Source organism: Poeciliopsis prolifica, unplaced genomic scaffold, assembly GCF_027474105.1.
Source record: "Poeciliopsis prolifica strain line A6 unplaced genomic scaffold, Auburn_PproV2 SCAFFOLD058, whole genome shotgun sequence".
NCBI lineage: Eukaryota > Metazoa > Chordata > Actinopteri > Cyprinodontiformes > Poeciliidae > Poeciliopsis > Poeciliopsis prolifica.
Genome location: NW_026562433.1, coordinates 980,117 through 1,007,867, shown reverse-complemented (window position 1 = coordinate 1,007,867; position 27,751 = coordinate 980,117). Strand labels below are relative to the sequence as shown.

At 39.9% G+C, this 27,751-nt stretch overlaps 1 protein-coding gene across 2 annotated transcripts in view; it reads left to right on the top strand.

The window, feature by feature from the left end:
* svep1 (sushi, von Willebrand factor type A, EGF and pentraxin domain containing 1) overlaps positions 1-27,751 on the top strand; it is an 85,143-nt gene that overhangs the window by 28,731 nt on the left and 28,661 nt on the right. For both annotated transcript variants that reach the window (XM_055060152.1, XM_055060151.1), the window contains exons 4-10: positions 10,067-10,225; positions 12,427-12,606; positions 15,727-15,906; positions 20,168-20,365; positions 23,778-23,896; positions 23,980-24,109; positions 26,195-26,302. In XM_055060152.1, coding sequence (XP_054916127.1) covers positions 10,067-10,225; positions 12,427-12,606; positions 15,727-15,906; positions 20,168-20,365; positions 23,778-23,896; positions 23,980-24,109; positions 26,195-26,302 — 1,074 coding nt within the window. The remainder of the gene's footprint in view (positions 1-10,066; positions 10,226-12,426; positions 12,607-15,726; positions 15,907-20,167; positions 20,366-23,777; positions 23,897-23,979; positions 24,110-26,194; positions 26,303-27,751) is intronic.

Genomic DNA, 27,751 nt, shown 5'->3' with positions numbered 1-27,751 from the left:
TTTTAGCTTCAGCAAGTTCTCAAAGATCTATTAGCTGGAAAATAAGTAAACAGATCATTTTATGAATACATTATCTCCTGGGTCAAGTTTTCACTGGAGTTTCTTCTGTCCTTTTAAATTCCTGACTTTAACACCAAAAGGTTTTTGATTTGCATGTCTTTTTTTGTCCTCCACTTGTCTGTTTTTCTTGTGCAGGTCCAGTTCTTTGGCCATGAAGCAAATGAGAAGCAGCCAAAAACCATGAAACTCTAAAAGACATGAGAACATTTATCTTGACCACTTTAAAAGTAATAAAATGTCTTGCTCAACAGGAGTAAAATGTAAAAAAAAGAGAAAATATTTAACATTTTTGCACAGTATATTTTAGAAGACGTTTTTTAAGTATGGTCAAAGGTAAATCTGCCATCAACATTCAATTTTTATTAAAACTAATTCTAAAATACGATTTGGCATAAATTTTGCTGAAATCATCAGGATGACACTGAATAAAAAGTTGCATTTACAAACATTTTTGAAGGTTTGAGTTCACTGGTGTTTTCCTCTGGGCAGATTGTGTTTCCCTGAATCGCTGCTGGACGTGTGTGTGACCTGGAAATTAAGAAAGATCCTTAGATTATTTATCCTTTTCCAAGATATTGACTTCTGACTGGAGTGTTGTTGCAACCAAAGCTCATCTTTGCAGCAAAAATGATATCAAGTTAATGAAACCCTCATGATCCCTTGTGGAGACACGTGGCGGCATTAAGCTTTGACTCAACCCTGCACAGAACAACATCCGCCTGACTGGACGGACGCGACTGTCTGCCGTCAAGGACGGGACGCGCTCCATAAATCGGCGCTGTGGAGATTTTGTGATGCCAATTAACAGATTACCAGAACAGAAAGTTTAAAAAGCGGTGAAAATTAGTGAATGTAATCACCATATATCTGCTTCCAGTCTTTTTATCCTGATACTTGGCTGCAGGATTCGGTGCGTAGTCAAAACAAAAACACAGAAAGCCACAAAGCAGAGAGGTTGTTTTTGTAAAGGAATGTGGCCAATCTCCACATGTCACAAGTTATCACAGCTCTAGACGCTTTGCAGCTCAAGTCGCTTTGTACTGTCACACTAACGCTTGCTCACATGGTTGTATGCTACACAGATGCAGCCTCTGCTGATAAGTGCCGCCTCAGATTTCTGATGTGCTTGCTCATATTTTAATATTCCACTGTAAAGGATCTATTCGATAGATTCCAGATAAAGGCACGGAGTCAGTATAGATCAGGTAACACCACAGTGGCGATCCTCTGAAATGTGATTTAATTTTTCAGAGAAGGTTTTAAAAATAATGGCCAACTCAAAATTAAGAGAGAACCCAGTACCAAGTTGGGGAAAAATACTAAATTTGTTATAAATGAAGTTAAAAAAATGATCTCCAAATGCATCACTGAAAACATTTGGAGACAATAAAATACAATTTCATTGGTAATATTCCTACAATGCTGGACCGAGTGAACCTCCTGACAGCTGGGATTGAAACTCGTTAAATTCCTCTGCGTCTCGGCTGTTTGACAGCGTTTCATTTTCCGGGCTGCAATCCTATATAAACTGCTCATGAAGTAAGATGACACAAACCTGAGTCCTGTTTGTTTTATGTTCTTTTGAGAGAGTTTAGATGAGATGCTGATTAAACTGTCTGTGCAAGTGAAAGGCAACATTTTCCACCGCCCATCCAATGTCTTGCACTTATCTGAGATCATTTTGTGAGAACGAGTCATTATGCTCAACTTCGCATTAATATTAACTCAAAGTCTACTTCTTTAAATGCAGAATCAATCTACTCAAGTAAGAATAGCAATGACAATATTATTCAAGTGAGAGAAAAAATCACAGTGTAGTAAAACTACTCATATGAGTGCATTTTCCCCAAAAATGTAACCAGTACTACCCACTTTTCAACTTCGATAACAAAATTAACAACCTATTCTTGTTAACAAGCTTAATGTGACATATTGGCATTAGCTAGTTATCATTTAGTCATCACTGTCTGCATCCAACTGCATTAATCAACTCATTCAGTTATCATGAGGAGAAAAACTGCAGAGCTTTTTGTCTTTTGCTGGTTTGCTGCCATGATTCCAACACACACCTGCACAGAAGCTGCAGTTCACCGTCGCTGCCGTACAGGTGTACAACCAGCGCTCATGTTGCATTTAAAGGCAACTCGGAAAAACACGTTATGACATTTTAATAATGGGGCGGAGGGGTTTGGATTGTGACGTATTTACTCTAAGACAGGAAGTTTACTGAAAATACTAATACGGTAGCTTCCTAGCCAAAACTACCACATATGGTAATAAATGGTAAATGGGTTGAACATGGATATCGGTCACTTTGACCACTCAAAGCACTCAGTTAAGTGCTGACATGTGGCAGGAAGCACCTGGAATTGAACCCAAAACTTTCCTTTTGGAAGACAAATACTGTTCCCTCTCCCAGTCACGGTGGAGTCCAGCCGCTGCATATTGGATGCTGATTTCAGCCTGTTGCATCCAGGAACGTCCTTTGGTTTTGGAGGCCGCTGGTCCACTGGCGAGGCAGGACTGTCGGCCGGGATCGTTCTGCTTGGAGTTGGCCCGTTTCCTCTCTCTCTAAACTGATTTTCTGTGGATGCTAGTCGTAATACATTAGACATTGTTCTAAATACAAATCTATCCCTATTTTTGTAACATTTGGAAGCTGAAGGTGAGCCAGATGAATTATAAATGTCAAATAAAAAGACTGTTAACCAAAGTTTGCCATGTCTGATTATTGTTGGCTTCAGTCTCCCCGAAGATTTAAACTAGACTTTTCTTTGCTCAGTTGCTTGTTCTTGAGTATTTTTCAAACTAAATTCACATCAGAAAAAGTAAGCTTGGTTTAAAAAAGTTATATAAACTCTCTTGTAAAGTCTCTATTTACTTTTCGTGCAAAAAAGTTATTCCTTCCAGCATCAATAGCTACAGCAGTCTGTCTGCTCCCGTCCAGTTTCTTTCTCCTCTATGTTTTTGTGGCGAGAATTTAAAGCCCAAGTTGCTCAACATGAATTCCTGCTCATTTTGGTCTCGGGGTCAAACGCCTGGGATTTCCTGACAACAAGCCGAGGAAGGTTTATATGCTTACACTCCCCATTAATTGCTATAACTGACCGGAGGCAGGTTTAGGTTGGTGTTTTTCTTTAGTGCAAAGCAAGTGGAAAAAAAGAGAGAGGAAGGGCAGGTCTTTCAAACAGAGACATGCATCTATGGATGGAAAGTGTTTGGTAGCTGAATGTTGCGACTGTAGCTCTTTGTTGGGACAAGAAAGAAGGAAAATGTCTTCTTCCTACAACTCTTTCAAGACAGAGGGAAGTTTTATGGTAAATAATTGAGCTTGTAGTGTTTGTAAAATCAGAGAATTTGTACTGAATTTGTTGTTTTTTGGATGAACCTGCAGCTCTTTGTTTTGGTTCTGTGACAGTAGTGCACTATGAAAGCAGTCAAGTTTATTTGTGTAGCACAAACGCGACACAAACGCGTCACAATTATGAAATAAGCAATAAATAATAAATTTTTCAAATTCCATCATCAAAATCACCATCCAAATACACATCAGATATGTTGATGAATGTTCCAGTTTTTATTAATCAAACACCGCTCTAAATGAAACATTTTGGCTGAAGTATATTTACTAACAGGAGGTGATGAAGAGAGGCACAGATTCCCATTAAAGGTCAGAGGTCATTGATGCGGAAAGTCAGCAGCTGTCTTTTTTTTTATTGGAAGAGAAACATTTGTTTTGTTTCTACTGTCTTCAAATGTAGATCCACAGAACAGCTTTTTGTTCAGATCACATCTTTAGGTCCCTTGTTTAGTACTTTTTAAAAGAAATATTCACACATAACCTGCAGAAAAGTAGTTTGTTTAGTTGCAGTTAAATGAAAAAACAAACATAATCAATTTTCCTCCCCTCTACTAACTGCTTTTGTCACCAATGGTGAGGAAAATTCAGGCATATTTTTGAAATTTGAGTGAGAACATCACTAAAGTAGACGGGATGATCTGGAAATGGATGAATAAAATGCCCGCTTCATAGACTGAAACTCAACTTTGGAGTTTTCAGATCTCAAGAAATAGATCAGAAAACAAAGTCAGAGAGGCTGGAAATGGGAAACCAGAAAAAACAAGGATCAAAGTGTTAGTCATCATATAATGAAATGTCAGACTTGCTTATGGTCAGTTAATTGGGTACATTTTATAAACAGCAGTCAGTAATTCATATGGAAGCAATAAAAACTGAGTTTTCTCTTGCAGCTCCTGAGATTTACCCTCTTCATTAAGTTTAATTCGTTTTCCCACCTATATATTGTTTGTCTATAAACAGGCTGAGTAACTTCAGTCGAAGCAGTAAGTGTCTGAGGAATTTGGAGAAATGGTGGCATGTCGATTTAAAAGGAAATGAAAGCGGCCCGTCTTGTTTAAGCATGTTGGTGTTAACCTTTCAGGTGTTATGCTGTGCGGATCATACCATGTCCCCTCTATCACAACGTTTCTCAGCACACTGACATCTGCAATCAGGCACACCAACTTGGAGACCGTTCTGTGTTTGTACAGTTGTTTAGCGGTCTGCCTCGATCTTCCAGGGGTTTTCAGCGTCCCCGGAGCCTTTAATAAGCGAGCAGGGACGTCCTGCTGCTCTCAGATGCATCTAGCAATTGTGGCGAAACCTTTCAGGAAGAGAACTGAATAATAAGCAGGACAGCAGAGACACTAGTCCTTTGCCGTTTCCTCCCAGTAGAGTTGCTTGCATCAAATCTCGACATCTTTTTTTTTCATTGTCTTCTGCAGGGGCCTTGTGGAGGTCCCTGTTGCTCCCAGATGCAGGCATTGTGTGATAGCAGATAACCCTGCAGTCCAGTGAAAGAATCACTGGGATTTCTGGGATTTGATTTATATCTTCCTGATGTATAATAAGGGGAAGATCACAAAACATTTCTAACTCCAGATGAGAAAGTTTGTAAGGATGTAGACATACCTCATATCTAGTTTGTGTCTTGGCTCCCATATGCAGTGGTTGTTTTTCCAGGTATGACAGATTGCGATGCCTTCAAAGACTTACTGATGGTTCAGATTGATGGCTTAAACTGTAACACTGATGATATGGTTAGATTGAGAAACGTGTGAAGAGCACATAAGACTGACGCTGTAGTTGAAAATTGATGCTTTCTCGTCCCGAGGAAGCCATAAGAACAATAATTTATATGTAAGTGAATGTTTGGTGGCTTGAAAAACGCTAAATGCCCTTGTGCAGTGGCCCTGAAGGGTCAGCAAAATAACTTATGCTACAAGAGGATTTATGCTAGAGCAGGAGTTATGCTGTAACAAAGTAATTACACTAAAAAGGAACTTTTGCTTAAACCAGATTTATTCTAAAATAGAAGTTATAATTAGGCCTGTCACGATAACACATTTTCCTAGACGATAAATTGTCCCAGAACTTATTGCGATACACAATAATATTGTTGTTTTGAGACCATTTCCAAGTAAGATGATAATAATGGAAGAACACTTTCTCAAAGATTGATAAACTTTAAATTTATGATGAACATTTAAACATTGGGACTAGAAGACATTTTAGATGTCCAAAATAAATAAACAAAACAGACACAACAAATAAAATTAACTCTGAAGTATCTATGGACAAAATTGTTGAGACCAAAGATCAGTTTTGGTAGAAAGAGAGAAAAAAACCCAAATGATTGAGTTTATTTTAGTTTATCATGCGATTAATAGATGTATTGTTTATTGTGACCGTGTGTTTTAGTGAAATGGACTTCGCAGTTTCTCATGAATTGGTCTGTTTATGCAGTTGAAGTGACAGTTTGAGTCTTTGCATGCTACCATTGTTTTTTTAAATAGTCCAGGGGAAAGCCCTGGAATTTAAGATCCAACTTTACAAGGTTTCTTGTGTGAGAAGGCCTTTGACCGCAAATGACCAGCAGGCCTCTGCTTACGTTCGTCCTTTTGCAGGATTTTAGGGTTTCCTTCATACCCAGGCTTTGAAGATTTGGACTGACAGATTTGGATGACCACACGTTTTAAAGGATCACAGCATTTACTATTTTAGCCACCTGTTTTTCTCAGAAAAACCGAAATGTTTGTCGCTTGTCTATTTACAAAATCCAAAAGTATTCAAGTGCTCAAATATTGTAATCAATGATAATTTTAAAAAAGGTGTTTGTTCAAAACCTTCACAACGCAGGTTTCAGCTAAACGTGACTGACGGGTGATTTAAAATTGCCAGTACTTACAACGGAGAGTAATTTTAGCCACTGGAGTCCAGTTTATGGTTTTTAAGTGACTCAGCTCATATTTGAGTGTTTTGCCATCGAAATGAGCCAGGCTTTCTGCCTTGCCTACTTGCAAAGTTTGAATAAACAACCAACTTAGCATGCATTTCTTTGGAGATTAGGAGCGAGTAGGAAGACTTGACGAAAACCCAATATGCAGTAACCTATTATTAAAGCTGTGCCTTAAGTAGCGTTATAAAAACAAGTAAATCATTTCTGAAAGTCCTCAGTTGTGCCAGTACATTTCAGTCAGCAACATGTTTTTTTTGTACTTCAAAAATGCATAAGTTGAGCTTCAGGGTTTTACATGCTGGACTGCAATAGTAATGTCTTTGTTCGACTTCATTCTCTTAGTTATAAAATATCCCAGATTTATGGCCACATTTACATGTGGGGAATAGTAAATGCACGAATGTAGTGTGTGTGTTTTAAAGCACATGTTTGTGGATTTAGTTGGACTCTGTTTGTCGTTGTGGCTGGGAAGGCAGATGTTCTGCCCCCCCTGGATTTCCTCTCAGTTTCCGTCTGGGTCTGTTTTTAGGTCTGGCTAATCGAACACACTCTGCCCTCCCAGGAGATCCAGGAGATTCTCGTGTGATAGTAACTTTGGCTCTGGGACTCGACGTATCTGCCAGTTTAGTTTGACTTACTTTGTGCTACAACAAAGACTTTAACAGATGAACTTGTCTGGACTTGTGTTTTTCCGCCTACTTTTTTTTTTTTCAGCTTCTTCTTTAACCTGAACAGACTTAAGTTTTTCAATTTGTCTCTGTTTAGTTGAGACCCAGATTAGATTTGCTTTCAGAGATGAAGTGTAATTACATTTAGCATTGGTAAAAATATTTTTTTATGTCTAGTCAACCGGTTAGTCAGAATAACATTTTTATTCTCTATTTACAGATTTTTTTTTTGTGACAATACTAGCAGAGATTGAAAAGAGTGTCAGAAATTAGATTTAATTTCAATATTTTGCCAGATCTGAGTCCTTCTAATATGATAACAAGGAGCACCAAATGGAAAAAGATTATTTTAAGTTGACTCATTTTTATTTTTACTTAAATTTAAAATACTTTTTTGCTGCATGATTCAACGTCCTGATGGCAGTTCTGCATGGTAATGAAGTTCACTGTTTTGAAAAAGAGAGTTTCATTTAGTCGTCATCTGCAAAGCAATAAAAAGAAAAATCAGAGAAAGGAAAGTGTGGCTACAGAGCAGAACCCTGAGGGACACCACATTGAAACTACTGACGTGATAAAAAATAAAGTAGTAGAATGACATAGAGCAGTTTCAAGAGTTTATCAGTCAATTACTTGGTGGCATCAGCTTGAAAAACGTACTGGAAAGTGTTTCTTTAATTGCTAAGCACACAACGTCACTTCACAGCACTGATTCATGGTTATTATACGACAAATACTTCCTGGAAAGGTTTAGGTGTTCTAATTTTGGTAAATGTGAAATTATAATGTGGAAAAGTAGAGACAGTCACTTCAAATAGTGGAGCAATTACAGTAACTAATTAGCCATTACCATATATTTGTCTGCCATATTCCCGTTTCATCATCAAAACATGCGTTAATACTACAAATGTAACATTTATCATTAATGAGTCTGCTTAGTTTTACCACACAGTTGCTTTATGATACTATAAAGGTGTTATATGTTTGTACTCAGTCCAGATGGAGCAGATCTTCTGGTTTTTGGTCACTTCCTGTCTAAATGAACGCCCCGCTGCGGCAGAGTTGCAGTAAGTTAGCCATACAGACCCAAACAGAGATGTTTGGCTGCTGAATAATTCAAACCAGCTTCATCTCGGTGCCTGAATGTTCCAATAATTTCCTCCATTCCCACCTTTATTTTAGATCCATGTCTGCTTGTCCTTCCATCATTTTATCCCTTGTAGCTGCGCCTCCCTTCGTTCCAGTTCCTCTCTCCAGAAGCCAGGTCTGGTCTTTTTATGCTGTGGACCTGTGCGTCTGTTTGCGTATGTGTGATCATACCACTGTGTACTTACTACCTGTCAACACATGCAGCCTGCCAGAAACTGAAATGTTATATTTTTCAGATACAGTATTTCCACTGTTGAGCTGGAGGTGACTTATTATTCAGGTTCAAATTAAACGGGGTTCCTGTAAACTTTAAATGAAGCTATAAAACAGATTCTCATGGACTTTCTGCTCTCACTCGGTCTTATGTAAGGTGTCTCCTCTGAGTTTAAAAGCCGCAGAAATATGACGGACCGTCACATGCTTTTGTTATCAAATGAAAAGGGCAGACCGAGACGCAAGTTGTCTGCACCAGATGAGGTATTCCTTCATGGTTTTCTCTCTGCGTTTGCATTTGATGTGGGTTACTGGGTGCATTTCACTGCCAGCAGCTGCTGTGTGCTTTACAGTTGGTTAACTTCTCCTGTCTGACCTGCTGCAGCCGAGGAGAAGGGAGGAGAGACCTGGCAGCGGCTCTGCAGTGGAAATTCACACCTAGCCTCAGGCCTCAAGAAAAGCAAACGAGTTGTGAAGAGCATTAGGACTGTGGATTCTCTGTTGCCGCCGACATAATTAAAGCTGCTCACTGAATGCGTCTGAAAGTTGCTGTCATGTAATTTTTATTCCTTCTACAGTCATAAAGGTTGGAATTACTTCGGTCTTTCCGTTCGACTCAAACAGCCTCGATTCCCACGAGACTTTCCATGTTTTTGAATTTCTCAAAGTTGTTCCAGCCTTGTGTGGAGATTTATGGTTTTCTTGTTTTCGAGCACATGCTGCCATATTAAAGCTGCTTGAAACACCCATTCGTCTGAGGACGGTCGGATTTGGACAAGGATGTAGTCAGGATGAGGGATCTGATTTATTAATTGTTGCAAACTATTTTTGGATTTGCCTGAACAAACTTTGGGAGAAACGTGTTTGCTGTGTGTTTGCAAACTAACGTTCTGGGATTAATGGCTCAGTTACAGCGACAGCATTTGTCTGAATTCAGTCAAAGATGGAGGCGTTTTAGTTAAAAAACATTCTGTGTTTGTACAGTTTTGACCTGCACATATTGATTTTATCCCAAACAGGAGTTTAAAAAGATAAAATACTGATTTCTAGTTGTCCTGCTATGAGTGGTGATTAATTGTTTTCATAAGAAGCACAGGCAGTAACATGCTGTGTGAAAGGAGTCGCTGTGTAAATGTTTCACGGTTTTAAGACAAAAGATTACAGCCCTACATGTCAGTAATTGCATAAATTCAAGTTTCTCCCAGTGTTTTAGAGATTATGGATCTTTTCAACTTAAATGTTGTTGTAGATATTTTAAAATTTGACAACATTTTCAAGTCTTACATATTCCTTCACAGACAGGTTCAAATCTCGAAAGAATAAGACAAACCATCGTTGCTGTTTTAATTTCTCCCTTCTTGCTGAAAGTCATGATCTCTTTAACTTTCCTGAAGCCAAAATAAACTTCAAACATGCATAGAAAATACAGTTCCTCTTCGATGGACTTCTTTCATTTCTGTGTCCAGTGACTTCAGTTTAAATACATCAAAGTAGTTAACTTTGAGTCAAATGTATTTATTCTTAATAAGACAGTTTTTCATGTCGTACATCTCCATCATTCTCTCCATTAATGAGTCGCCTCTTTGTGATTTCTCTCATATATGTTTTGTGTTTCATATTAAAGCCATGTGGGATTGGTTTCTCAACAGCAGCGTCTCCCCGGTTCTCTTATCTTCACAGCTTGTCCACCTGGTACCTACAAACCAGAGGGGACGCCTGGAGGACTGACCACCTGCCTGTCATGCCCTGACGCTCAGCACACGTCCCAGCCTGGCAGCACCGCCCTCCATGACTGCGTCTGCAAGCCGGGCTATCAGCCAATAGGCACGACCTGTCAGGGTGAGACAAAGCTGCTCTCTGGGAGCAAACCTTTTTGACATACATCTGAATTATTTTGACGCTGTCCAGCGGCACTTTATGTGTGACTACTGTAAATATTTAGACTCTGGCATGATTTTTCCAGGAAAAAGCTGAGCGCAAATACTTTTTTTGTTTTTCTTTTCTGGCTTCCAGTCAGCAGTATTTAAACTCAGTAGATCTGAAATGTTTCACTCATGGTAAACACAAAGATAAAACCATATTGTCTATTTTTGGTCATGGTGTCTTAGTTGGATGTGTTGCCAAAAAGAAGCTTCTCTGTAAACACAATGTAAAAATACAAAAAAATGAAGTTCACACTAAACTGAAAGCACATTTCAGCATTAAATGACAAACAAAAAGTGAGTTTTGTCTGGAGAGGCTTTGAGCGATCAAGAATATCGTGACCCAGGAGCGCCAGGGGTTTCCATATTTTTTTGTGGATGCACCAAATGTCTGTGATGAGAATTTGGCGGCTCGTTATCGTGGTAGCAGAATATTTGATGTGCTTTCCAGTTGAACTCGGAATTGGGAAATTCCCACATCCCAGTTGGAAAAATCAACTGGTACGCCCTCCGAAGTCAGACGTCCCACTGGAAACTTGGGGCTATTTCGACTACCCACAGTTTCGACTTGTAAGAACAAGTTTTAGTTTTATTACGGCCTTTTCTTGCATCAACAGTGATATTTTAAAAGTGCGTCTAAAATCAACGTTGCTTGTAGTGCATGCAATTCAAATTGATAGTGGTGTTTGCTTGTGGAAATTAAAGCTTAAGTTGATGTTTGGTAAGAGCTGTTCCAAAATGTCTGTCGACGTCGCCATGTTGAAATTCTGACTTCTCAACTGTTAACTTGGAAAGAATCTCTTCCCACAGCCGAGAGGAACAATCCATGCAAAAAGAAGAAAAAACAAACAGGCTACTTGCAAATAGAAATATGTATGTTTTGTTTGGGAAGAATTGCACACATCCCTAAATTGTGCATGTAAGCTGGAAGCCGAGACACACAGAGAAATTCCAATATTGCTAGACTGCTGTGTGAATACAAATGCTACCAAAGAAAAGCCCTAGAATCATATTCAGCAAGTCTTTGTCAGTCATAATGTCATTTTATAATTGTTGCATTGGGACTCATCATAAAAATACAACATTAGGACTCTGAGCGTCAGAGTACGTTCATATTAATCAGTTAAAAAACAAACATACAGATTGTGGATCTTGTTGGCAGCATAAACCAAGAAGTTATCTATATGCTGACTGTTTTCTCAAAATACCACAAGGCTGAAACTGATGATGGAGGTACAGAAACCTCTCATGGAGATTCATTTGGAAAGTTCCGTAGATCGAGAGGAAACGGATCTGATATTTGCGGTGGCAGCATTGTGACTGTGAGACAGGACAGCAGAAAAAGATCCAGGGATCGGCTTGGAAGGTTTTTCTAAATTATCTGCGGTCATCAAACATTCTTGGAGTTCCTGGAGTTTGTACGGTGCTTTTCCTCTGGTGTGAAGAGAACTGAAGCATAATTCACTTAAGCTGGGACCCTTTGGTTTTTTTGGTGCAAACGAGCAGCGACTAACTGTCCGTATTCAGGGGGAAAGAAAACACAGAATAACACGAAAAATGGCCTTTTGTACATGAATCCTTTGCTCTTGATTTTGCTTTATTCTCAGTAAAACCAGACAAATGCTTGTTCTATTCAGTTGGTCATTATATCACCTTATTTGGACCTGCAATAAAGCAGTGCAGACGAGTTATTATAAGCCACAATCCTCTGTTGATGGGAACAAATGCATATAGATAGTAACTTCAATAGAAACGCTTAACACTTTTCCACAGAAGCATAAGATTAGAGCGAGCCATATCTCTGAATTTGCATCCAGCCGTGAACTTCCCTGTCGTTTGAAGAACAAGCCAGAGACTTTCCACTTGATTTTTGAAAGCAAAGGTCTATTTATCACCAGCTTCAGACACTACATTATGGTTTCTCTTCCTCCCTCAGCGTAGATAAGACGGTGGATCTCGACAGATAACATTCTGTTAGTCTTTCTCTGGTAATATTTTATGTATTCATAGCCTTTTTCATGCAGTGTTGACTATCTTAGTTTCATCCAGTGCATAGTTTTTCATGGCATAGTGAATTGTCCCTATTATATTGACTTTTTAAATCTTCTTTTCTTTCAGTGATTCACTGCCCAGCACTGACCCCTCCAGAAAACGGCTTTTTTGTCCAGGATGTGTGCAACAACCACTTTGAGGCTGCCTGTGGAGTTCGGTGTCAGCCGGGTTTCGAGCTTCAAGGAACCGGCATCAGACTGTGTCAGGCCGACGGCACCTGGTCAGGGACACCTGCTGGTTGCACAGGTAAGCAACTCATCTCAGGTGTAGCTTTTAAAAAGAAAACTGGGCCAATGGTCACATTTTACACTGACAACCAGTTTTTTCTTTGTGAAAATGGTGGCTCTTCAAGACGTGCCTCGTATAGTTGGAGATAATTCACACCTTTAGTAGCTTTAAATTTAAATAATCATTTGAATTTTTCAAATGAATTTCTTGTGAAGTAGTGCTATATTTTGCAACATCCCAACCTGAATCTGATAGAAAATTTAAGGTCTTCCAACCCAAAACACTTAAGAGTTCATCACTAAAAATAAATGGGCAGAGATCATAAGAAACATCTGATTGCTGCAATACCACTAAAGGCTTTTTCTGTTCCTTTTTTAGAGAGATATAAATAGTTTTCAAATATAAACTCGCTAGATCTACAGGCTTCCAGATAACTGACAACAATTTTAAGGAGCAGCAATAGGAAATCGCTGGTGTCAGCAGTTCCGCCGTCTGACTCGTCACATTTTGAGGGACCTGATTTTACGCAGAGTACTTTTTCTTTTTTATCCCATTTATAAGTCATTAGACTTTGCTTTGTTCTTTAAAGTTGTTTGCCGTTTTATTAAAATGTAAAGAACTTCAATGGCGCCGTTTTACCCAATAAAGTGTTGTGCTTTCCCTTGTAAAGGTTTGATGAGTTTTTTGGTTCTGAAACCTAAAAATCATATCCATTGTTCTTTTAGATCACAACAAAAATACTAAAGAATGTATATTTGCATAACCACATACATATGTATGTATTCTTTATAAATTTATGGACAAAAGTAGCTCTTTGATTTATGAAGGTTGCTGTCCCATTGTATGTACTTTTAGAGTCACTACTTTGCACCAGAGAGTCACTTTGCAGGCTGTTTGAAGCAGCCAGTAAACATCTAATGCCCCAGGTTAGTTAGGCTTCTTCGTCGGTGGCTTCAAACGTTGTAGGTTTGAATCCCCGCCGTGGTTTTCTGAATAGTGTGTTCACATCCCTTCATTGCTTTTCAACAAGTACAAAAACTCTATATTAGACTGACAGTCAACTCTTAAGCTGCGTTCACAGCCTGAAGTGACCCAATTCCATTTTCTCTTTTTTTTTTTTTTTGCCATAATGTGATCTTTATTTGATCTTTTCACAACAGTCTGAACAACAGAGGTCGATGTTCGAATGTCACCCAGGCCAATCGAGTGTCCGATTCAAAGTGACCTGAACATCCGGGTCGTATTCATCCGAATACTCGACAATTGTCACTATTCTGCATCTTGATATGTGCAAGCGGGAAGAAAAACAACACCCAATAGTGGATTATAATGAGGATTAATTTAATATTCTGGCTCCGGGTGGGCAGCAATTTTAAAATTGTAAGCTATGCTCCTCCGTTAGCATCCGTGTTTACTTTCTTCTTCATGGAGGTTGGCAGTAGACTCTCTATGTGTGACGTTATTGCGCCCTCTACTGCAGGACACTTGCAGGTCATTTGCAGTTCACACTGGAGAACACACACTGGTCACAGCCACGGCAAAAAAAAACAGATTAAACAAAATATTGGAATCGAGTCACTTCGGACCGCAGTGTGAACACAACCCGAGAGCAAAAGCTATCAATCTCTCAGCATTTTTAATTTAACCAACTCACTTGCACATTCTTCTGAACTTTATTTTGTTTATAACTACATAGTATTTATGGTTGAATATTTTCATTCTTCAATCTGTTATTAAATATTTGCCGTATTCTGTCTTTGTGAGTCCTGTTGATGTTATTGTCTGTCACTTTGCTGCTATTGCACATATATTTTCCCATCCTCAGACAATAGAGGATATTTCTAATCTGTTTTATTCAACAACTCTACAAGGAATAAACAGGAGTCAAAAGTGGATGAATGAGAAAAACCTACAATGCTCACCATCTTAATATTTTTCTTCCTCTTAGTACTCAGATGGGATTACCTTACAGTCTAAGGCTTATACTCACTCAGCCCAGATACCTTGAAGCATTGCAGCACTTTCCTATGTTTGCAGCTCTGACTTAAATTGTCAAAATAAAGGCTATAAGCTGATTTGTTGGCTGAGTTTCTTTTTTCAAGAGTCTCCAATGATTCATGTGAGAGTTATCCTCAAACAGCATAGTCTCAGCTCCCAACATGTGTTTTTAGAGCGGGTGACAAGTTAACATTTCCTGGGGACTCCACCTCGTTTCGCCCTGCCAGCCGGCACGAGGAAGAAAAGGAGGGAGGATTCAGTCGAACAGAGACGGAGTGACCAACAGGAGGAGCAGATAAAAGTCAAAGTTGAGGCAGGCAGGAGCAGAGTGGGGGAGTTTCAGTAAGCTGAAGGAAAAGAAGGGGGAGCTCCAGAGGTCAAAAGATTAATGAGGAAAATGCTCGTTTTAGCAGAAAGGCAGCAGCACAGTGACTCACAGAAATACCAAGACACTGAATATGTAAGGGTGTGTGGTACAGATTTATAGTATGTGGCTTTGAGTATATATTTTCTAAGTGTGTGTGCATACGTCTGCTTGTATGTGTTCGTCTCGTCTTTGCCGCATACTGTAGGACCTCCCTGCTAGTTGGACCCTGAGGGAGAGGGGTCTCATCCGAACTGCCTGTCTGTCTATGGGTGGCGATGAGAAATAGCACACCGCACACCCTGTTACCAGACCTCAGCATAACTCAGAACAGACACACACTCTGAGTTTTTTTTTTTCTCCCCTCCCCTTTATTTTATAGGGACTTTCGCAGTTTTGGTTAAATGATAGGCCCCAAGTTACAGCCAAAGATGATTCATTCATGTCTTCCACTCCTCTTGTGATTTATGAGTTACAGCATCCGAGTTTATCTGCTACATCTCATATTTAGTGATGGCGAATTATGATCTGTTTGAAGAATAAACTGGAGTTGCCTTGGAGAAGATAACATGTGGGGTTTATCATAAGATTTCATTGAGGAGTTTAAGATTACATTTTGTTTCCAGTGCTTGGGATAACAGGGTATAGGTTTCAAGTATCAAACTAATCCTAGATAAATAAATAATTATGGAACGATAGATCCAGCAACAAATAGAGCAGCTTCACTTTCCCTGGTTTGGATCCTTGTGTTTATTGTCTTATTCTGGTTCTTTCAGTGCGCTCCTGCCCGGTCCTCTCCCGGCCGCAGCACGGCTTCCTGCGGTGCAGCGACGGCGGGGTGTCCTACAGGACGCAGTGTCAGGTTGGCTGTGAGCGAGGCTATAGATTAGAGGGAGACTCCACACTCACCTGTCAGGCTAACTCCCAGTGGAGTGGACCTCTACCTCGGTGTGTGGGTAAGCCTTCACATCACTCTTTGCCATCGTCTCAAATAAATGTTCTTAAAGCTGCAGGATGTAACATTTATTCAAAATATTTTTTCACATATTTGTTGAAACTGCCGCCATGTCATTAGCATGAGACTGACGATCTGTGAAAAAATTGAACTCCTCTGCCTTCTCCCAGTGTGACCCAGAAACAACCAGTCAGAGCCAGTAGGCGGGTCTAAGCGCTGTCAATCACCTCTCTGATGGAAAGAGTCTTTCATGAATGCTCAAGTGAGTTAGCATGACCACTAATGATGGTTTTCCTGTAATGGTAAGTGGCTTGTCCTCCATTAGCACATAGACCAGCAAGTACACAAGATTGATGGACAGCGCTAAGATTCTCCTTCTGGCTCTGATTGGTTGTTTTTGGTTGGGATTGGTACATTTCTTCAAATGGCGATATTAACTCTGGGAGAAGATCATTTGTTTGTAGATTATCTGTCTGAAACTGTCACAGCATGGTGACAGTTTTGACAAATATATTTAAAAAATTTCATTTTTTATAAAAATTACATAATATAGATTTGTTTGGTGACCTTCATCTAAAAAGAAACATCTGAATTTGTAGACCTACAGAGGCAAATTTGTGACATACGAGAGAAACTTCAATGTTTTTAGCGTAGAACAAGTTCTTTCTCAGTTCGTCATGTGTCAGAATAGAAAACATGACCAGCTTTGTTAGCATTATTAAACAAAGTGGAGATCTAACCTCTTAAAGGTCGCATCAAAAACCTCACTGTAAAATCCAAGTGCAGGTCTGAATGAACTCCAAACTTTTCAGGGATAGTTTCCCCCTGAGGGAGGAACTACCTGTGAAGGTTGTCTTGGACGCTTTTCAAATTAGCAAAGTTCAGTAATAACCTGTGCAGAGAAGCACTGAAAGACCACCCACTGGCGTGACGTCGACTGCCCCAAGCAGAAAGGTTATTACCTGGATGGCTACCAGAAGAAAAGTTCCCAAAAAAGCTTTGTTAAAGTTGTAAAATTGGACTGGTTCTTAGTTGTTTAAAATGTTAAAACACCCATCTGATGATTAAAAGGTTAATGAACCCAATGCTACAATTGTCTTCAAAATTAAAGCTTTTTCCAGAAAGCAGGATTAGACAGATCAGTAGATATCAGGATGTAGATAGGAGTTTTCTGTGATGCTTGATGAATATTTAGCTTCTTTTTTTTGGAGACCATTTTATACTCTGTGGAGACCCTTCATCTTTTCAGGTAATGTATATATTTTCTATATCCTGGGCTGGTTGCACTCTGAAGCTGTGCAGAGCTGCTGCCAGCAGGCGTTTAGGCTTTACTGCTGCTGGTCAGTGTCTTCAGTGTCCATGCGCTGACATTGAGCTCTAATGAGGCCCACTTTATTTATTTTTCTCCATTTTTTTGCGTCTCGTTAGATTTTAGTACCAGGTTTGCATGGAAAAGAAAAGCTGTGCTGAGCTAGAAGGAAAATTTGTTTTTTCATGTAGTGACAGCTTTCTACATATTTTAGGCTTCATTTGTAATAAAGCTACTCTAAAACTTTCCCCCTATTTTTGTCATAATTTTGTGGATTCCAGATTCTAAATTGACAAGTTGATATTTTTCTTAAAATCCTAAAATCATTGGGCAGCATATTATATATGCATATATTTGTAATTTCTCTCAACCTCAGGACTGTAACTGTTTGTTTTCTCAAGCTATGAATGAAGCCCAGGAACGTTGCCAAATATTTTAACCCATCCTTAGAGTCTTTTGTGATGGCACATTTCTATTTACTTTGAAGTCTGATATTTATAGGGTATTTATTTTGTTAGCTGCTCTTATTTTTTGTGGGACGGCAAGAACACCTGAGCAAACGTATTTAGAGCTAAAGCATCGTAAAAACAAATTTTTAACACTGTACTCTTCTTTAGGCTTTCTGCCTGGAGTTTAATCAGCTTAGGTCCCTTTGTTGAATTTGCACTGTTGAATATTTGCAGTGCCGAGTTCCCAGGACTCATAACAGACGTGAAGCAGCACATCGTTCTTGTAACCTGACAAGTAACTATAAGCTCAAGAGATTTGTTTTGCTTCAGCTCATTGAAACATGTCTGCCTCACTAAACCCAGAGAGAATTTATCAAAAGCAGGAGCCTGAAATAACACATGATCTGTGTGTTTCTGCCGTAATCATGTGGTTTTACACACGTATGTAAACACACGTGCACGGTGGCTAAACACATGGTGTATATTTGGACCTATATTTGGTGAAAGATACATCTGCTTTCTCCCAGCAAAATTGTGTGCATTTAAAATTGCTCGCACACTTTGAAACTGATAGTTAAGTTAAAATAGTTGCACACACTCGTGCCCACCACAAAGAGCTCTCAGGTCAGGCACACAAGCACACAAAAAAGGGACAGTGTGAGAGTGTTTAGCCGCAAACCTCCAGCCTCACTGCTCCGGCTCGCGCTGACGCACTGCAACCAGCCTGCCAGCTTGGTGAGCTATTTAAAAAAAAACCCGAGCCAACTGCGTCTGCTTATCAATATATCCTATCTCTGCTGCTGAGAGGGAGCTTGTTTATTTGATCATCTGGCCCAACAAACTGTCAACACTTTTTTAACACAGACGAGAAGCCTCTGTGGGCCCTCGATGCAGCTGGCTGGATTGTTTTACTGTTTGTTTGTCCTGTGGTGAAAGAGAGACTACTCATCTGGCAGTGGAGGAAACAGAGATATTTTAGTCTGTTTAAAATCTGACTTTATGAATAACCCTAAGAGAGTTTTCTCTTTTAAGCCTTCGGCTATAGCGAAGGAAATGCAAGTACAGATAGGAAGCGTAACCTATTATCATTGGAAAACCACCGAGATCTGAGACCGGTTCACGAAGAGAATCAGGTCCAGAATAGACCTGAACTTATTCCCTTGATTGTCGAGTTGGGTTCAGGCTTCTGTGGTGCGTTCAATAAGCAATACATCCAGCACAGAGAATTCCCAATATAAAGTTATGTCAATCTACGTATTGTAGTCCAAATAGAGGAGAATATAGTTTAACCTGTTGAGGAAATAAAGAAAGTAAATCCAGAGCAGAAGTTAATCAGACTGTAAGGATCACAGTGTACTACGCCCGGCTCCGCTCCAGCGGTCGTGCTGATAGGATCCTATCAATCACACATCCCAGATGATTTGACCTTAACTCACCCTGTGGCCACAACAATCAACAAAATGGAGCTGGAAGACGTTAAACCTAAAAATGGGACGACCTACACTGCTTACTCTAACGGTGGTCTGAAAACAAAAGCAGCAAAATCTTAATTAAAACAATATGTTGGGCTTGCTCCGGGCTCAGGCCTCTAATTAAAGTTAAATACTTGGGTCGAATCAGGCCTTCAGGCCGGATTCTTTTTTTTTTTTTTAGGCCTGATTTAGTCTCTTGAACAGAAGCAAAACCCAGAAATCCCTCTCCCCAAAAGACTCTGGAGCTCGTTCTCCAAGGTTCCCAATGCAGAAGAGAAATGCACTGGTTCGGCATAACATTATGACCACTGACCGTACCTGTTAATGGGTGGGATATATTTGCCAATTTTGTACTCAAAGTCGATGTATTAGCATCAGGAAAAATGGATAGGCATGGATGGAGAATTTAACAAAGGTTAAACTGAGATTAACTGAGATTAAGAGTTGTCCAAGGGATTTGGGGCGGGAAAGGTTTGTCCGCCGAACTGTGAATGGACATGCTAGGATCAGAACTGGATGAATCGTGTACATGGCTGGGAATAGATGCTTACATTGGCATGTGTACTAACTATATGGGAAGAAAGCAAGCCAGTGGAGCCAGTGTGATTCCTCAAGCAATGTCATGATTAGGCCTTGACTTGACCTTCAATTTCCCAGATCTCACAACCCCACAGAAAAATCCTTGCAGGAAGCAGCAAAACACATTTGAGCTGGACATCCCGACTCTCGTGATCCTCACAGATGAATCCGTTGGTTCACTGAACAAAATCCACACCTCTCATCCCAAATCCAAAAACTCACAATGGGTTGTTAACACCATAGAGTACGTTTACCCAGAAAGGCTGAATAGAGTCTCTGATCCTTTTTTCTGTCATTTTTTACTGTTCTACCTTTTTCTCCTTGCACCTTTTGAAGTAACAAAGAGAGACATACAAGATCTTAAACATCTTTTATGTGCAAAATGTACAATCAAAATTATGAGCTGTGTCGTACATTAAAATAATTTCAGCTTTTCTTATCTTACCTCCCCAGAGGTTCGTTGTCATCCCATCGTGAACCCAAAGAACAACGTCTTGCTGTCGCCTCCTCCCTGCGGGAAAAGAGCCGTGTCTCCAGGCTTCACCTGTCAGCTCACCTGTCGCCCAGGGTACAGTCTGCAGGGAAACCGGAGGGCGACATGCCTGGGCTCTGGGAACTGGACCGCTAATGTCCATAAAGCTACCTGTAAAGGTGAGGAAAACGCCCTTTTCTCTGAAGCTAGGGTCAGATCAGAGGTCATGGCAGGTCAAGCTCTAAACAGACAACAGTAATACTAATGGTGTTCTTGTAGGAGTTTAAGTTTGGGTTTCACTTATTTACTTAGTTATTTATTGATTTACAGGTGAGTAAATGAAATTATGTGTTCAGATGAGGCTAATCTGTCAGATTAAAATAACCTTCAAGCAGCATTAAACATACTTATTATTAGCCCACATTTCTATTAAATATTGTTTTTTTTTATTTTTCCTTCCTGATGTTCAAATCTAATCTAAGCAGAAAATCTAAACAATTTACAGAAATAAAGACTCTAAAACATCAGCTTGTGTAATTAATCTACGAGTTTCACTTTGTGAAATTAATTACTGAAATAAATCAACTTTCTAAAAGTCATCTAACTTATTGAGATATAGTGATGTGGCTGGACACTTTAAAAATCATAGTTTTCTTTTCAAACATATTGAACATGATGCACTGTATCTAAATGCAACCACATCATTTAGGTTTTTATTCTCATTTAAGTGCCATATGAACACAAATAAATCAACATCAGCAATATTATGAAGCAATAAAGGAAATGGTAAAACCCGTTAAACTGCTGATACTCTCAGCAAAAAGCGAAGGCCAAAAACAATTGACAAAATGTTCCAGGAGTTTTAGGATGTTTGAGAGTGGTAAAGCGTTCAGTAGATTGGAGGCAGTTCATCCGTGTCTTGTTTTAGGGCTTAGTTTTAGGCACATCCAGGGAAATATGACTGCAGCTTTGAGTTTGTCTTGGTGAGGTGGTTTCAGTGTATTCATAGATTTAATAGTCAGTAGTAAAACTATGAAATCAATCCTGCCTTTAATAAGACTCCAGCAGAGGAAGTGTAGGAAAAAGCCCTGGATGTTTTTCATCACACAAGTGGAGCCGTTGCATTCAGGGCTCGCTGCAGGGCTTTCACTGGACGTATAGTAATCAAGTTCACAGACTGGGCTCACCTTCTGTAAATCTTTTTTGGCGAGGTGGATCTGGATCCGAGTCTCATCTGGGACTTAACAACTGAGGAAATCTCTGATTATGAAGGCAGAGGAGAAGGTTATTAGCTTTGCATAAAAGCCTAATGGGGAAAATAAACCTCCTTCCTTTTGCTGTCCAAAATGGTTAATGAGAACTTTTGAAAGAAAAATAAAGAGAATAGGCTGACAAAGTAGAAGCTGTAAAACAGGAACAACAGGGGACTTGGAGAGTGTTCCCACTTTCCATTCTTGTTTTCTGCATTTCTCAGTGCTCGTGAATGACGCTACCTCTTTTTAAGCAATCCTGCATGTCTTTAACTCGAACCATACCGTGTCCGAGATGTCATGTTCCTCTTTCCTGCTCCAAACTGGTCTCTGGAGTTTATTATAATGCACTGGAGCACTCCAGATGCCTTGCAGGTGTAACAGGTGGTGCAAAGCAGCTTTTCCTATTCCGCTGAATGTCCTCAATCCACTTCTGCCGCTTGGCTAATGGAGGAGCAGCTGCTATTAAAAGGAAAAGAAGTGTCATAAAGATTAAAACAAATGGAAAGGTAATGGTGACAGGGAAGGGGAAAGCATGGATGAGTCACTCCAAGGGGTTTTGGAAAGGTTTCGCAGGTTTTTTTTTTTTTTTGTTTCTGTTTTATATCCTTTGAGCCTCAAGTGGGCAGCACTACAAAATCAAACATAAAACTAAAACCTTCAAAGCAGACTACAAATTACACCTTTTTATCACGAGGATCCACAGAAAACAAGAATTTCTAGGAAATTTCTGTCCTTTTTATGCATTCTCCATCCTCCCGAAGACATCTAAGAGATGCTTCCCTTGTTGTTAAGATAAATAAAACCGATTGGATCTGAGTTTGTTAGTGTTAGGCAGAGAGAGATGCCAAAGTGAATGGATCATCAGTACCAGATGAGAACAGTTCTCTTACACAGTCCAAGAAGCATGACCACTTTCAGATGGGAGACTGAACTTTTTGAAGCCTAACAGCTTACTGCAGGCTTGAACTGAGCTGAACTGGGCTTGTTTCTGATTACATAGAGTTCAGGAGGCGGACGCATCCTTATGTCTGCTCCACAGAACAATACGAGAGCTTATGTCCATCCTCATATATTCCCCTCTGCATGGCCAGATGCTCTGCTGAAACAAATCCATGCTTGAATCAACCCTGGCAGCTGACTGTCCACCTATCTTAAGTTTGAGCTTTGTGCCAGACTTTTTACATAACCATCATCTTTGTTTTGAAACTTTTTCAGTAAAATCCGGCCACACCTTCCTTTTCAAAAGGTGTGAACAACCAGCAACCCAGAAGAAATTAAGTTGGCCCATCAACTTCGTCTGATGAAAAACAGCCGCTTGTCCTACGCTTTGCTTGGTAGAGAGGGTCTGGACCCGCGATTATTGAGAAACTGGAGACATGGAGTCTGTTGAAGTTCTAAACTTTATTGGATCTGATTTTATCCAATCACTAACGTTTGGCCGTGACACCAGTTTCTGAAGCTCACCAGAAGTTGCCCGCGCTGCAAACAGCCATCCTCCACTGCAAAGAAGGAACTGCTGGTCCGAATGAGGCGGCTGTAAATGTAAACTTGATGTTTGGAAGCGTGGCCAACGCGGACTGAATGGCTTTGTTCTCTTCCTCCTCTGCCAAACTACAGTTCTGATACAGCGCAGAAAATCAACGTCATCATTCACAGCTTCTCCTTCTGTTTGCTGATTGGCTGAGGTGAAATGCATCCAGAGAAATCAGACTCACTGAAAGAAAATGAGAATGCAGTGGTATGTGGAGAAAGACAATAGCCAGGCTATGATTCACTGTGCATGCAGATAATTAAAATCTCAATTAGGACTCCCCTGACTGATTCCACGTTTCTGTTCATGACGTTTTTTCCTTATCGCTCAATCAAAAAGCACCATGGTGTTACGGTTATCTTGAAATCTTCCAGATGATCAGAAATCTTTAAAACAGGTTGTAACCACTATGCATTGATCTCTGATCCACATCAGTGACATTGTGTTTTTTTCTTATTTAATATCCTTCGCCAGGACCAGAGCCACTGATTTAGTGGCCTGCAGGGATTAAACAATGAATTTTTAATTCCTCAAAGATTTAAGACGCGACATATTATTTGGACTTGAAGTCTGGTTGGAACAGTGATGCTCCCTTGGATAATGATCAATAATGAATGTGCTGGGATTAAAGACATAAGAGGTCAGATGACTTCATGCTGCTACTCCCTCTGTGATAACAAAGAGCAGAGTAAGGTCACTCTCAGGGCTCGATGTTATTGCATAAAACTCGGAACATTTGGCTCCAATGTAAAGCCAAGAGTTAATCTGCTGGAGTGTCTTATTTTTTTATTCTTTCTGTCTCTTCAGATACTGAGCCGCCACAGCTCCAGTGTCCTGCAGACATTGTTGCAGAGACGGATGAACGGCGTGGGACCGCCAACGTCAGCTGGAACGTCCCTACCGCCGTCGACAACTCCAATGAAGAGGTTAAAAACACGAAAATTTAACCCCAGACAGGAGCAAGCTTACAATGTTTCCCCTCTCCTGTAATTTTGTCTTCCTTCTGCAGGTGGCGGTGCAGGTGAAGCCAGTCTACAATCCCCCTCAGCTGTTGCCCGTCGGAAAGGAAACAATCACCTACATTGCAACTGACCGCACCGGGAACCAGGCCAACTGCTCCCTCACAGTCACTGTGATCGGTGAGCTCATCCCGAAAACCGTGTCAAAGCAAACAGTCGGTTCTGTGTGTGTGGCCCCGGTGTAACTTCACCGGTGCATTTAATTACAACAAGGGAGAAGGCTCTTCTGTTGGACATTCACTTGGTTTTTAACGGCACCTGGAATAAAATGAATCACGTTCTTTCAATGATTCAAAATTCCAAAAACACTGGATTTTTGTAAATATGTTGTTCATGATTTTCTTGTAAATGCTTCCAATTTCAAAAATATTTTAGATTTGAATCAGATGCCAAAACAAAGACATTTTGTAATAGCTTTTCACTTTAATAAGATTAAAAGGACAATGAGATTTTTGAAACTTCTCCTTTCTAGTTTTGTTCAATCTCCTCAATAGTTAAATTAATTTCAATGTCCAAAGTTTTATAATGTATAAAAAATGTGTGAGACAGAAATTCACCCAGAATCCAGTCAAAAGTTGCAAACGAGGGATGAAGTTGAACAAGGAAGACAAAACTCAGGCATCACTACATGAGTGAAAACCCAGATCATAGTTAAACCCAAAATTATTCATACGTCTGGCAGATTTAGATATTGATTGGAAACTATGCACAACAATGATTCACATTTTCCAATGAATTCAAGGTATTTGTGTTTAGAAAGGTCTCTATGTCATCACCCTAATCTTTAGCTCTCCTCACAGATTCTCTACATTCGAAAATGTTATTACATATTTTCAAATCTGTACGTAATACATAGTTTTGGACTTAGCAGGGTAAGTTGTTGGGATTTTTCTGAGTGAGGACGTTGTACGAGAGCAGCAGTTTGGAGGCTGAGCAAACCAGCACTCGACCCGGGCTCTGTGGTGAGCCCAGTCTGACTCTAATTCACCACAGTGGTAAATGACGACTTGTCAGAAAAACTGTAATTTTAAAATTCAGACATATGCTGTAATTTCTGCTCCTGGTCTCTCCAGCATTGTTACTCTAACCCAACAGGCGGGCACCAACCCTCCCTTTTCTTCCAACAACTGGGTCACCAGGACGCTTCAAGTCATCGGCTGAAAGTCTCGCTTCTCTTCACACTGAGAGCTTGACTGCACTCAACCTTTTTAAGTCCATCCAGCCTCTGGCTGTTGCTCTTTGACCTTTGCCAGGGTTTATTCTATAGTAGCAGTTCTTCCATCAGCCCCTCCTTAACTCTGTATTTTATTAGAACAATTTTTTTGTCTTACTATTTTTTGGCTAGTTGTCTTCAGTCAACATGGAGGAGGAACACTGAAGTTGGTGATTTAATTTAATAAAGGAATCTGTGGATTTTACTGACAAGGCCACTTAAATATATATAAAAATATATAAAAAAACAAAGCAAGGCGGTGAGGAAACTTTGCCTTTATGGTCTGGCTAATCTGTTACAGTCATAGCATGAACTGGGTTGTTTCCTGAGGATGACGATGCCGTTCTATTTTAAGGAGGAGTGTCCCCAAAAGATCTCTGTATTTTTTTTTCTGCCACGTACATGCTTTTTAAAACAATAGAATAACTGTTTATGTTCAAGAATTACCCATTTATGGCTCTAAAGCATAAAAATTCCCCTTTAAAAAGATTGATTGGTCTCTCATACACACTCCAACATGTTTAACTCGTTGTAGACTAACTTGTTTTCTTTGAAACACAGTCTTTCCACTTTATTTCAAGGTTTAAAAAAAAAGAAAATCATTGAGATGTTCTCCAGGAAGGGAGTTTATGTGCCCCAACAGGTGCCAGATATTGTTTCTGTAGAGGCCGAAAAACGCAGGTCAGCCTCTCAGTAATCGCTGCAGACAGGGGGAGAAACCTCAAGCATGGTAGCTGTGAACATTTCCATGTGTTGTTATGGCTGTGGAACGTAGCGGGTTTTTATTGGAGACATGTGTTCAACTTGTGCCCTCTGACTTTCAAAAAGTCGGATTGCGGCGCAGCACTCCGCTGTCAAATGTCAATTCTTCAATATCATCTAAATCTGCTCCAGTTTTGGTGTTCAAATAGATTTGTTTTTTCTCATCTTCATAATGTCATTCTGATGTCATTGTGGGTCCTGGTGAGTGATTTTTGTCTCTCTATTTCCAGATACTGAGCCGCCGTTCATTGACAGGTGTAGGTCGCCCCCAACAGTCCAGGCCACGAACACAGAAGCAGCCGTCGTCTGGGAAGTCCCGCAGTTTTCAGATAACTCAGGTATGTCTGCTCAGCTCTTCTATTTGTGCTTTCCTCTGCTCCACTCTGCTCCGCCGACCACCTCCGTCTGATTATGGTTGAGCAGGATCTTTTCCAAAGAGCGATTGGAAAATGTGAATCAGGAAAGAGCTGCGTCTGTGAATAACGAGTGGAGACAGTGGACATTTCTGTCTGTGTTTAGGAGAAAGGAAGAGAAAAGGACGGAGGGAATTGATGAAGTGGTTGTAGTGCCTGCTAATGTCGTTAATGCTGAAACAGACGGAGACAGTGGAGAGACACAGGTGTTTTTGCAATGAAAAACTTCATTCAGAGGGAGTGTGTCCTCATTCCATCCATTTTTCACACAGTCATTTGTATAATTAAGCGAACACACCCAATGCTGTGCTGCCTTCGTATTCTAGTCTCAATTTTAACATTTATTTTTACATCATTGCAACTTTGTTACACAATGAGATTGTAAATAATCCTCTGAGGCAAAGCTTAGGCTTTAGCAGAGGTGAATGGAGTTTCCAGTTGAAATAAAAGTAGCATTGCTTCAACACGGGCAGAATTTCTAGGCATTGAGTGGATCCATTTTGGTGGCCTCAGGATCGCAGCTCTGCTTTTTGCGGATGATGTGGTCCTGTTGGTTTCATCAGGTCGTGATCTGCGGCTCTCGCCGAAGGGGTTCACGGCCGAGTGCGAAGCGGCCAGGATGAGGATCAGTGCCTCCCAGTCCGAGGCCATGGTCTTGAGCCAGAAAAGGGTAGAGTGCCTCCTCCGGGTCGAGGGGGATGTTCTGCCCAAGTGGAGGAGTTCAAGTACCTCAGGATCTTGTTCACGAATGAGGGGAGAAGGAAGCAGGAGATACAATATTTAGTAAAAAGGCAACTCAACTACTGAGCAACAGATCATTTAATATTTAACAATGACATCAGCAGCAGGACCAAGGTGTAAAGTTGCATAAAAAGTTTGATATTTTAAAGATGAAAATGAAAATCATGATTACAAAAACAAAATAAAGCAATTTATATTTTTTAAATCAATTTATTTCAAACTTTAACAAAAACTACAGGTGTGTTTGTATGTGTGGTTAAAACTAGCTTGTTCTTCATTTAGTGAAGTTAGTCGCAGTGGGTAAAGTCTCCAGAAATTTTACGCGAGTATAAATACTCTTACTTCATTACAAAAAGTTTCAGAAATTACAAAATTACTCAAGTAAAAGTAAAAAGCACATTGTTGCAAAAATACGTCTAAAATAAAATCTTTTCAAGTTATTCAAGCAAATGCAATTAGCTACATAGCATTTGAATTGGTATCAAAGTGTATTTTATGACAAATTAAAAATACCAATTAAAAACCAAAATTCAAGAGAAGAAAACTGAGAAGAGAAGTGAAATTACTAAAAAAAAAAAAAACCCTCACATGCTGTGTTTTGTTTTTTTTGTAGCAGACTCACTGATGCTATAA